Source organism: Schistocerca serialis, chromosome 4 (assembly GCF_023864345.2).
Source record: "Schistocerca serialis cubense isolate TAMUIC-IGC-003099 chromosome 4, iqSchSeri2.2, whole genome shotgun sequence".
Taxonomy (NCBI): domain Eukaryota; kingdom Metazoa; phylum Arthropoda; class Insecta; order Orthoptera; family Acrididae; genus Schistocerca; species Schistocerca serialis.
The window spans coordinates 220952631-220966119 of NC_064641.1; the positions used below are offsets into that span (position 1 = coordinate 220952631).

General features: G+C 44.1%; 1 protein-coding gene across 1 annotated transcript in view; it reads right to left on the minus strand.

Annotated features, from left to right (window-relative positions):
* Window positions 1-13489, minus strand: part of LOC126473594 (NADPH--cytochrome P450 reductase) — a 204628-nt gene that overhangs the window by 52047 nt on the left and 139092 nt on the right. Inside the window, exon 4 of the mRNA XM_050100741.1 lies at window positions 546-695. Coding sequence (XP_049956698.1) covers window positions 546-695 — 150 coding nt within the window. The remainder of the gene's footprint in view (window positions 1-545; window positions 696-13489) is intronic.

A 13489-nucleotide genomic window follows, 5' to 3' on the forward strand; every position in this document is an offset into this window, starting at 1 on the left:
TATCCGACAAACAATTGAGGACGTAGGGTCCAAGTGCTACTGTGAGATGAAGAGGTTGGCACAAGGAAGGAATTTGTGGCGGGCTGCTTCAACGAATCAGAAGACTGATAAAAAAAACTACTGAACAAGTATCTTCCCGGAAAGAGCAGTTGCTGAACTGCAATGTATTGTGTTTATTTTTTTATTTGCTATTACTTTAGCGGTCGTAGCTCTATTCTCAAGCGGTCATTTCTCTAATCAGACACCCTCAAGCTGGATAGTGGCATCGACACTGACAACAGCAGGGCTAAAAACTGAGCTTTTGACAGGATGCTGATTACAAGAACGACGGCTTGAGAAAATGGCAACGACCGCTAGCAAAGAAATAAAAATAATGCACTGCAGCTACGGAACTGCTATTTTCGAAAAGATACGACGGTTGTTACGGTTACAGCGATTTTTTTTTCGCATAAAAGGGATATATGCAGGGCACGTAGGAAAGGAAAGAAAAAAAAAAAACACTAAGAGGAGAAGAAATGAAGGTGGTGTGTGTGACGAGCACTTACCGCGTAGTTGAGGCCGGTGAGGTCGGGGTCTCCGTTCTGCAGCCACTCGTAGAACTCCATGGCGTTGTCCGTGGGGTCGCCCTCGCCGTACGTAGCCATGCAGAACACAGCCAGGGAGTTGGGGATGTCCTTGAGGCTCGTCAGCTCTTCCTGCAAGCAGGACGGGCTCATTTAGCACAAGACTGGCTGACTGAACTAATTCGTTCAATTAGGAGACGCTTCCGTGCGCAGACAATTGAGGAACACATGATTTGTAAATTGCCACGTATCAGCCATTAAGACTGTCAATCGCACTAATACGAGGGCAGTTCAATAAGTAATGCAACACATTTTTTTTCTCGGCCAATTTTGGTTGAAAAAACCGGAAATTTCTTGTGGAATATTTTCAAACATTCCCGCTTCGTCTCGTATAGTTTCATTGACTTCCCACAGTTGGCAGCGCTGTACGGAGCTGTTAAAATGGCGTCTGTAACGGATGTGCGTTGCAAACAACGGGCAGTGATCGAGTTTCTTTTGGCGGAAAACCAGGGCATCTCAGATATTCATAGGCGCTTGCAGAATGTCTACGGTGATCTGGCAGTGGACAAAAGCACGGTGAGTCGTTGGGCAAAGCGTGTGTCATCATCGCCGCAAGGTCAAGCAAGACTGTCTGATCTCCCGCGTGCGGGCCGGCCGTGCACAGCTGTGACTCCTGCAATGGCGGAGCGTGCGAACACACTCGTTCGAGATGATCGACGGATCACCATCAAACAACTCAGTGCTCAACTTGACACCTCTGTTGGTAGTGCTGTCACAGTTGTTCACCAGTTGGGATATTCAAAGGTTTGTTCCCGCTGGGTCCCTCGTCGTCTAACCGAACACCATAAAGAGCAAAGGAGAACCATCTGTGCGGAATTGCTTGCTCGTCATGTGGCTGAGGGTGACAATTTCTTGTCAAAGATTGTTACAGGCGATGAAACATGGGTTCATCACTTCGAACCTGAAACAAAACGGCAATCAATGGAGTGGCGCCACACCCACTCCCCTACCAAGAAAAAGTTTAAAGCCATACCCTCAGCCGGTAAAGTCATGGTTACAGTCTTCTGGGACGCTGAAGGGGTTATTCTGTTCGATGTCCTTCCCCATGGTCAAACGATCAACTCTGAAGTGTATTGTGCTACTCTTCAGAAATTGAAGAAACGACTTCAGCGTGTTCGTAGGCACAAAAATCTGAACGAACTACTTCTTCATGACAACGCAAGACCTCACACAAGTCTTCGCACCCGAGAGGAGCTCACAAAACTTCAGTGGACTGTTCTTCCTCATGCACCCTACAGCCCCGATCTCGCACCGTCGGATTTCCATATGTTTGGCCCAATGAATCAAGGTGGCGTAAGGCCGTAGCATTGAATGGAGATTACGTTGAAAAATAGTGTTGTGTAGCTAAAAGATTGGGGAATAACCTGGTGTATTTCAATGCTGAATAAAACAACCCCTGTTTCAGAAAAAAAATGTGTTGCATTACTTATTGAACTGCCCTCGTATTAAACGTCAGCCCCTACATAGCACATCCCACTTACTAATGATTCATCCAGCTCTTAACTTTCCTTTTTCTTTTAAGTGCAGGGTGACAACTATTGAACTATATGAAAGAAAATCGTCATAACTTCTGAACGATTTGCATTAGGACGTTCAAACCGCATGGTAGGCCGCGGAGTACGATGGGAATTAGTATGCGCATGCATGGCCTGGTTTAGCGACGAAGTACACTTTCATTTGGATGGGTTCGTCAGTAAGCAAAATTGGCGCATTTGGGGATCTGAGAATCCGCATTTCGCGATCGAGAAGTCTCTTCACCCTCGACGGGTGGCTGGCGCGCAATGTCTATTCACGGAATAACCGGTGCGACATTCCTTGATGGCACAGTGACTACCGAATGGTACGTAAAGGTTTTGGAACATGATTCCACCCCATTATCAAAATGGTTCAAATGGCTCTGAGCACTGTGCGACTTAACTTCAGAGGTCATCAGTCGCCTAGAACTTAGAACTACTTAAACCTAACTAACCTAAGGACATCACACACATCCATGCCCGAGGCAGGATTCGAACCTGCGACCGTAGTGGTCGCTCGGCTCTAGACTGTAGCGCCTAGAACCGCACGGCCATACCGGCCGGCTCTCCACCCCATTATCCGAAGTCACCCTGATTTAGGCAAGATGCGGTTCATGCAAGACAGAGCTCGACCCCCATCCCAGTAGGGGACTGACTGACTGACTGACTGACTGACTGACTGACTGACTGACTGACTGACTGACTGACTGACTGACTGACTGACTGACTGACTGACTGACTGACTGACTGACTGACTGACTGACTGACTGACTGACTGACTGACTGACTGACTGACTGACTGACTTTAATGTCCTGGAGGAGCACTCTGGGGCTCGCACTCTGGCTCTAGGGGAACCAGGAGGGCACTGGCGTGGCCTCGATTGGCCGCCATATTCTCCGGATCTGGACACATGCGACTCCTTTTTGTGGGGCAGGGACAAGGTGTACAGAAATAACCCCAAAACCATTGCTGAGCTGAAAATAGCCATTCATGATGTCATCGACACCATCGATGTTCCAGCGGGTCATGAAGAATTTCGCTATTCGTCTGCGTCATATCACCACCAATGATGATAGGCATATCGAACATCTCATAACCTAAATCCGAATATTTCTAGTGATATCTACTTGTTGAATCGAGTGTTTGCACACCGTACTGTAGCTAATTTAGGTTTTTTCATACCGTTCAATAAGTGTCACCCTGTATCTGATATATAGCAATATCGTTTATCCTTTATGAAGAGATGGGGTGCAAAATGACAAAAACTAAGAAGAAGGAATTCTGTGGTGCACTATCTGTGGTCTTCATATTTCTTCTGCTGCGCATCGTGCTTTCCGGAGAGAATTGCATGATGGGGCGCTGTCACGTTTAAGCTCATTAATTTAAGACGGCATCTAACGAGCCAATACGGTGAGAGATGGAGAGGTTGAGCATGGCCTATGACTTGGCTTGCACGTTCACCTGGCCTCAGTTCTCTGGACTTTTCTGTCTAGGGTCATCTCAGAAATTAAGTTCGCGGCACTCCCTTTGAGACTGTTGAATTGCAGCAGCATGTTGTTCAGTCTTGTTTAGATGCACGAGATAATCTGGAGTGATCTGGAAAAATTCCTAACTCAGTGCAGAGACGAGTGGAGAATCACATCAAAATTAGATGACAAAACGGGAAACATCTTTTAAAAGACATGAGTGTACAGTAAATTGTAAAATGCAATGCGATGAAGACATATTTCCTGAAAATATCCTTTTTTCAGTCTGTCGACCGTTGTTTTATTGTCTCAATATTACTGGTTTCCAGCAATGTTCCAAACTTCAGATCATTTTTAGGGGTCCATAGGGGACTGATGACCTCAGAAGTTAAGCCCCATAGTGCTCAAAGCCATTTTTTAGGGTTCCGTCACTCAGGTGGAAGAAACGGAGCGCTTAGAGACTCACTTTTTTTGTCTGTCTGTCCGACACTGAAGATCCTTTTTCTCTGAAATGGATAGGCGTATCATGTTCAAATTTGCTTGCAGCTTAGGGCAATAAAAAGATAGGGCCATTTATGTCAGCTCTTTTGATAGTCGCAAACTCACTCATCAAAACCTGTAGGGTACTTCCCGCTGAACCTGAATCATGAAATTTGGCCGGTACAAGAGTTAACATGATTATTGACACGTATTTTCCAATCTGATACACAATGCAGTACTACCGAGTCCTTATTTCAGCCATCACTTACAAATCTGTTTCAAATATAATAATTAAGCAATCATTTTTATTTAATTTTTCGATTTTCATAAGAACTCTGAAACCGCGTTTCACCACAATCTCAGTGCTGTAGATATACATTCCGGAGACTGTTTTTGTGCGAAAAAATGTATTAGTATAATACCTACTTCTAGTTTCGGCGAGAATTTAACTAAATTTCGAAATTCCCCTGTGGTTTGAAGTGAAGTATCAGATGTCAGCATCTATTAGTCAATTTCTCTCATAATTAGATTACTTTTAGTGTTATAATTTAAACGATTTAAATGACTCCAGAGCGCAAAGGATTCCAACAACTTACGTTTGCTGATCTTTACACATTGATTCAGCTAATTCAAACATTTAATAACGAATTTTTTTCAATTTTAAATAAGAGATGTTACTAATTAGCATAGCATGTGAATATAGCCCTTAAATTAATCAAATATGAAAAATTCCAAAAGCGAATGCGAAACTGCACAAATAATTTAAACTTGAAACTCAAAATATTCTCGAAAATCTTGGAATTCCGGGACCGATATCTTGCCAGTAGCGACATCGGTAACAAGCAAAAATTTTAGAGGTTCCCGATTCCCGGGGTGTATTAACTATCAATATACATAATTAAGTTGTACCCTCAAAGCTCGAGTTCTACTCGCATTTGGCCAATTTTGTTGTAGTTGGAGCGACCACTCTTAACGGAAACACTACCACAATACATTTATTTTATTAGGTAGTTAAGTTATAAATTAATTTAAAAAAACCTTCCCTCCCGATTTTCTGAGTGTCCCTGAGGTGAGAGAGAGACTGGAATTACAGACCTCCATACGATCGGTATAGGTGTAAATTGTTAAATTAAAAATCAACGCCTTTTCAAGTTGTAATTATTGGAAGTCGCAAGATGGCAGTGACCGTTAGACACATTCGTTGGTCTGAAGAAAGGCGCCAGGAGCGCAGGGATACCTTACTGGGAGGTTGTTGGCATTCAGGACCAACAACGTAATGGCAACCCACAGATCTGGGGCGTTCCCTCAGAACTCGCTGTTAAGACGGACACAGCTTCTTAAAGGAACGGCCGTTTAGGATGGCAACAGAAAATCCACCGTTTCCTTGCTGCGACCGACTTTTTAAATGGGCTCCAGCAGGATCACTCTGCCACACTCGTGTTTGTATGCAGCAGCAGACAACACTCAGCGTCCGCGTAACCGCGTGTCCATCGCGGAAGACCTCGTACTGGCGCCATGTGGTTGTAACACTTCACGCACTTAACAGTCGTAGGAGAGCCTTTGAAACAGAGTATGAAGTTTAATATTCGCGAGACGTAAATGATGTACTTGACTCACGCGATCGGAACACAACATCCGGCCACCGTCTGAATAACACAGCGAGATGCTACGTCCTACAGGCTATAATAAATCACCGTCCTTTTAACACTACCATTTTTTATATAGAGATAGGCGATACCATGTATACTATCGATTCTTGCATAGGTTAAAATTATCTCAGCTGTTTCATTAAAAGAATTCATATGATTTTGTATAAGATGTATTATATTTCAGACTAAAATGTATAAAAAGAAATTAATGTGTTACAGTCGATATATATATAAACCGTTAAAACTACTCTTCAAAAATATTTGAAATTACGAAATTTCTGGTATACTTAAAATTCATATTATTAATTCCACAATCTAAATCCAATTATTAAATTTATTTATAAAATAATGATATAATTTGATGAAGATTCTTCTTTAGTAAACAAAATTTGTAAACTCTTTTGCTTTGTAAACACTCTGGAATAATGTGAGTAGCGCAGAATGTAAGAAGTGGTGGGCATGCCTGTGATGGTGGTAGACGTTTACTAAGTTTGTCACCAACAATGTAATTGTTTTTTATTGAATGTGGAAACTGTAAAAACGGTGTGATGTTGAAAGATGTAACAAAGAATAAAATTCAAGAATAACACAGGCAAATTTTCATTAGTTATTTAGTCATCAAGAACCTACAAAATCGAAATTTCAGCTGCAAGAATGTACTGCTGGACAAGACTTTGACCCATCGAAAACAACAAACAGATAATGAAGATAAGTAAAATGTTATTCCTTTGTATGTCTTACGCCTCTCTAAGCTTCCAAAATTTGTGCACAGAATGAGAATTTTAATAGTAATGTGTGGGAGAGTAAGGCCAATGTCTCTACCCATTGCTAGTATTTCTCTCCCCCTCGTCTCAGCCCTAAAATGGCTGCCTTGATATCGTTTTGTAGCTTTTAGTTCTAATTGATGCTTCGTCACCTGATGTTGGATACCAGTGTACTCTTGCTTCTCGATTTCAGTGCTTAATTTTCGTTTTTCTGTATGTTTTCAAATCTTAAATGCACAATACATTTTCGATGATTAGGCAAATTTGGACTCCTCCCATTGTTATGATTGTGGTGCGGCCCTTTCGGTTCACCTACATCTGCATGATAACCTTTGGTTGGTCGATGTTCAAACTGACTGCTTGATTTACGCCTGGAAGTAGCATCGAGTCAGACGCTTTCAAGGCCACACGTTACGTCATCACATCCTTTGGGTAGCAGGCGACGTGCACCGTAACAAGTGAAACTGCGAATGTTTCTGCAGAACACCGCTTACTCCAACCAAGAATGATCTGAAGATAGCAACAATGTCCAAAACCAATAATTTTGAGATAATAAAACAGCAATCGACAGACTGAACATGACTGTATTTTGCAGAAATAAGGATCACGAATCACTTCCTCCTGACAAATATGTCCTGTTTTTCTTATGTACTTCTTATTACAGTACGCCATGAGAGAAATTTGAGCCTAATTAGACGGAAACTTAATCAAATACGTTTCTCCAAACCAGCACAATATTTCACACTGAAATTGGTGTCTGCTCATCGTCACACATTCGCACTTATTTCTAAACGACTGCCGGGCGGTTCTAGGCGTTACGGTCTGGAACCGCGCCATCGCTACGGTCGCAAGTTCGAATCCTGCCTCGGGCATGGATGTGTGTGATGTCCTTAGGTTAGTTAGGTTTAAGTAGTTCTAAGTTCCACGGGACTGATGACCTCAGATGTTAAGTCCCATAGTGCTCAGAGCCATGTGAACTTTTCAACACGCCCTGATACAATGGTGGCAGCAGAATGGTTGTGCAGTCTGCAGGAAATACCCGTTCTCTAATCCTTCGCAATTGTGTTTTGTGCAATGAAAGCCTTCTTGCCGTAAGTGATTCCTATACTGAGTTCGCGTAGAAATTCCGGAATGTTCGCGTGCTGATGGAACCTACCGGGTACTAATCTACCAGCACACCTCTGAATTGTTTCGATGTCTTCCTTTAACCTGGTCTCGCGTATATCTCGAACACTCGGGCAGCACTCGAAAATCGGTCCCACAGGTGTTCTGTGCGCGGTCTCCTTTTTAGGTGGGGCACAACGTTTCCAAAATCGTTCCGGTAAACTGAAGACGACCATTCGCCTCCCCTGCAACGGATCTTACGTGCTCGTTCCATTTCATCTCGCATTGCAACGTAACGCCTGGTATTTAATCGACCCGAGTGTGCCAAGCTGCGCAGCACTAACGCCGCACGGTAGCATTAGATGCTTCTTTTTTCCTAGTAGTCAGCATTAACCTACATTTTTTAATTGTTCATTTGTATTTTATGCTATTGGTCACTTCTATTTGTTTTGTGTTTAAAATTACGCAACGCGTTTCGAGCACGTTCTGCCCATCTTCAGGCGCTTATGCAGACAGAAAATTCTTACTTCAAAAGGAGTTGACAAACTAAGTTAACATGGAACATTTTGTTTAGTGTTCGTTGCTGGAGGGGCTGTTGTGGTATTTGGACGGAGGGCGGACATTGTTCGGCCAAAAATTGATACACACTGATGTTTTCTGCTTGAGTGGGTTGTGTCTTGTTGTTGATTATGATTGAAACAACACCGATTTTGGCATCCAAAGCTTCCTTTTTTCATCCTTCGTACACTGGCGGAACTGTTGTGTAACATTAAACTTTGTACCATTTATTTTGTCACTTCTTTTGACGAAATTGCGTCAAAAAACTGTGATAAAATAAATATTACAAAGAATAACGTTACACAATAGCGTAACTACGTAAAAAACAGTGAAAAAGTGAGTTGTGCGAGTTTAATGTTACGTAATATTTCCGCCAGAGTACCAAGAACGAAAAACGAAGCTTTGGGACGCCAAAATGGCTGTGGTGTCAATCGTAACAAACCACCGAGCGAGGTGGCGCAGTGGTGTGCACACTGGACTCGTATTGGGAAGGACGACGGTTCAAGCCCGCGTCCGGCCATCCTGATTTAGGTTTTCCGCGATTTCCCTAAATCGCTCCAGGCAAATGCCGGGATGGTTCCTTTGAAAGGGGACGGCCGACTTCCTTCCCCGTCCTTCCCTAATCCGATGAGACCGATGACCTCGCTGTCTGGTCTCCTCCCCCAAAACAAACCAACCCTGTAACAAACAACGAGAGACAGCCCACAAAAGCAGAACAGATCACTGAACATCAATTTCTCCCCAACCACTGCGCCCCCCCCCCCCCCCCCCGCCCTTTACTGCCAAAAACCGCAACAGCGCATTCAGCAACCAACAGTGAACAAAAAGTTCTATATTAACTCACAAGGGGAGGCCACGACGTTTGGAACGCGGATTTACAGCAAACTTCGTACAATCGCAGTACTCCACGATGACAACAAAATGTGTAAGCAGTAGCGCGTTCTTCTCAAGCGTTATTGAGAAAATTGCAAGATAATTTCGGTCGTCAAACATATACCTGTGAGTGGCCATTTTTACCATGAAGCGCCGGCAGCCGAGTGGTTAGCGTTCAAGCCCTGTAATCCCTGGGTCGCTGGATCTAGTCCCGCTCGTCAGTTTTTTTTATTTCTAACAAAGTCATTTTCTCTACTATTTATATTACAATTGATGTAATGGGAAAATGTGTAATCGGAACTTTTATTAAATTTACAATGTTATTTGGCAGTCTACAAATTTTTATTATCACAAATAATATAATATTCATAACTACCGACTATTAAACGGCCAAACGCATGAAGTGATACTGAAAATGTATGTTTATGCGTGATTTGAGAAATCACTTATACCCGGAAGGACCCGAAACGACTTGTTACCTCCAAGTTTTGACCGGCACAGACGGCTTTCGAAAGATGTACAATTAATCGTCGCTTTCGACATTACGGGTACAAGTTGCGGGATGGTATTTTTCGTAAAAACATGAAAAACAAAGTTAAACGGCACCAGCTGCATTGAATAAATGCTTGTTTCCGCACACGCGAGATCTTTTGAGGTTTTCCGTGGAAAAACAAACCTCTTAACATTTTCAAAAACCTCTCTTTCAGCCGATAATTTGGAAGCAAACCATGCATAACGCAGCAATTTCCTTAAATATAGGCGCTGATCATTTGTCAAGCAGTATCGAGTGCATTTTAATAGCGTCTTCAAGAGAAGCAATTTCTCGTTCTCTTTCGATTAAATACGAACAATTTTGAAGACACGGACAAGCACACATTTTCAGTATCACTTCATGTGTTTGGTCGTTTACTAGTCGGTAGTTATTAATATTATATTATTTGTGATAATAAAAATTTGTAGACTGCCAAATAACATTGTAAATTTAATGAAGTTCATCCGATTACACGTATTCTTCCCATTACATCAATTGTTCAAATGGTTCAAAATGGCTCTAAGCACTATGGGACTTAACATCTACCGAGCGAGGTGGCGCAGTGGTTAGACACTGGACTCGCATTCGGAAGGACGACGGTTCAATCCCGCGTCCGGCCATCCTGATTTAGGTTTTCCGTGATTTCCCTAAATCACTCCAGGCAAATGCCGGGATGGTTCCTCTGAAAGGGCACGGCCGACTTCCTTCCCCATCCTTCCCTAATCCGATGAGACCGATGACCACGCTGTCTGGTCTTCCCCAAACCAACCAACCAACTTAACATCTGAGGTCATCAGTCCCCTAGACTTAGAACTACTTAAACCTAACTAACCTAAGGACATAATACACATGCATGCCCGAGGCAGAATTCGAACCTGCGACCGTAGTAGCAGCGCGGTTCCGGACTGAAGCACCTAGAACCGATCGACCACAACGGCCGGCACATCAATTGTAATATAGATAGTAAAGAAAATGACAGTGTTAGAAATTAAAAAAAAAAAACTGACGAGCGGGACTCGATCCAGCAACCCAGCGATCACAGAGCTTGAACACTAACCACTCGGCTGCCGGCGCTTCATGGTAAAAATGGCCACGCGCAGGTAAATACTTCACGACCGAAATTATCTTGCGATTTTCTAAATAACGCTTGAGAAGTACGCGCTACTGGTTACACATTTTGTTGTACTAATGGAGTACTAAGGGTGTACGAAGTTTGTAATAAATCAGCGTTCCAAACGTCGTTGCCTCCCCTTGTCAGGTTAAGTCAATTTACTTTTAAATAATAGTTTTCTGTATGCATAAGGGCCAGAAGACGGACAGAACATGCTCGAAATGCGTCGCGTTATGTTAAATTATACTTAATACAAATAAAAGTGATTGGTAGCAGAAAATACAATTAACTATGCCACACAATCACGGTTCGGAAACATAGCCACAATTAACTTATTTTTTTTTTTCCTTTCAAATTTGGCGAAACTTGTCATTCGTGGCACCAAATCACCCTGTATCTTACAGTCACCCATCGATGACAGCTTCCCATACACTTCCGGGTGCACTACGAGTCTAGGGGAAACACAAGAACAGCTGTATATTTCTTGGAATGTTTCAAATTCATGCCACTGCGCGTTATTTCCGTTGTCCGCGCTGCCGTTAGGTGGCATTTTCGTGCGTACTTTGTATTCGGTAGTCACAGGCGTTTAACGTGAGAGCCACGGCGCGGGCCGGGCTACGTCATTGTTGACGGCGCCCGTGTCCAGGCCGAATGGCGGGCGCTGTTGGCCACTGGAGAGGCGAGGCTATTCCGGGAGTGGAGGAAGGTCAGGCAGAGCCCCGGCGTACTGGCGCAACATCCTCTCCGCGCCGCGGTCCCACGCGCTGCGTCGGGCTAGCGCCGTCCTCGCCACGAGCCGCTAGCGTGTCCCTGGACGTGTTTGTGTCGACTCTACGCTGGGGGCGACATCATCATGACAGGGAATCTGCGAGGCGAGCTGACGCTGCTGATTGGGAGACATTATCTCATCACGCGCTGCCTGCAGCACGGGCTAGCACCTAATGGCCGTGAGTCCGCTTTTGCCGGCCTCTGTCTGCGGGCCACGACGCCACGTCTCCGCACAATGGCGGTTATCGCTGAAACAACTGGTTTTCGGTTAAATCTTTTTTTCAATGCCAGTTTAACCAAACTGTAAAAACTATCATATAGACACACCATCATACACACACACCATCATACACACACACCATCATACACACACACCATCATATACACACTAACAACGACCTGCACGCATGGCGTAACGCGCAGCGCGCTAACTTGCCGCCCAGCGACGTTAGCTACTACTGGTTCGAATCCACGCGGCAGGATAACCAGAGTAGGCTGGTACACAGGGCAGCGAAAGTGTGGGTTTTAGGCGGTTTCCACATTCGTTTAGGCAAATGCTGCGCTGGTCTACACCTACATCCATACTCCGCAAACCACCTGACGCTGTGTGGCGGAGGGTACCTTGAGTACCTCTATCGGTTCTCCCTTCTATTCCAGTCTCGTATTGTTCGCCGGCCGAAGTGGCCGTGCGGTTAAAGGCGCTGCAGTCTGGAACCGCAAGACCGCTACGGTCGCAGGTTCGAATCCTGCCTCGGGCATGGAAGTTTGTGATGTCCTTAGGTTAGTTCGGTTTAACTAGTTCTAAGTTCTAGGGGACTAATGACCTCAGCAGTTGAGTCCCATAGTGGTCAGAGCCATTTTTTTCGTATTGTTCGTGGAAAGGAGGATTGTCGGTATGCCTCTGTGTGGGCTCTAATCTCTCTGATTTTATCCTCATGGTCTCTTCGCGAGATATATGTAGGAGGGAGCAATATACTGCTTGACTCCTCGGTGAAGGTATGTTCTCGAAATTTCAACAAAAGCCCGTACCGAGCTACTGAGCGTCTCTCCTGCAGAGTCTTCCACTGGACTTTATCTATCATCTCCGTAACGCTTTCGCGATTATTAAATGATCCTGTAACGAAGCGAGCTGCTCTCCGTTGGATCTTCTCTATCTCTTCTACCAACCCAATCTGGTTCGGATCCCATACTGTTAAGCAGTATTCAAGCAGTGGGCGAACAAGCGTACTGTAACCTACTTCCTTTGTTTTCGGATTGCATTTCCTTAGGATTCTTCCAATGAATCTCAGTCTGGCATCTGCTTTACCGACGATCAACTTTATATGATCACTCCACTTTAAATCACTCCTAATGCGTAATCCCAGATAATTTATGGAATAAACTGCTTCCAGTTGCTGACCTGCTATATTGTAGCTAAATGATATGGGATCTTTCTTTCTATGTATTCGCAGCACACACTTGCCTACATTGAGATTCAATTGCCATTCCCAGCACCATGCGTCAATTCGCTGCAGATCCTCCTGCATTTCTGTACAATTTTCCGTTGTTACAACCTCTCGATACACCACAGCATCATCCGCAAAAAGCCTCAGTGAACTTCCGATGGCATCCACAAGGTCATTTATGTATATTGTGAATAGCAACGGTCCTACGACACTTCCCTGCGGCACATCTGAAATCACTTAATTCGGAAGACTTCTCTCCATTCAGAATGACATGCTGCGTTCTGTTAACTAGGAACACAATCACACAATTGGCCTGACAGTCCATATGCTCTTTGTTCATTAAACGACTGTGGGGAACTGTATCGAACGCCTTGCGGAAGTCAAGAAACACGGCATCTACCTGTGAACCCGTGTCTATGGCCCTCTGAGTCTCGTGGACGAATAGCGCGAGCTGGGTTTCACACGATCGTCTTTTTCGAAACCCATGCTGATTCCTACAGAGTAGATTTCTAGTGTCCAGAAAAGTCATTATACTCGAACATAATACGTGTTCCAAAATTCTACAACTGTTCGACGTTAGAGATATAGGTCTATAGTTCTG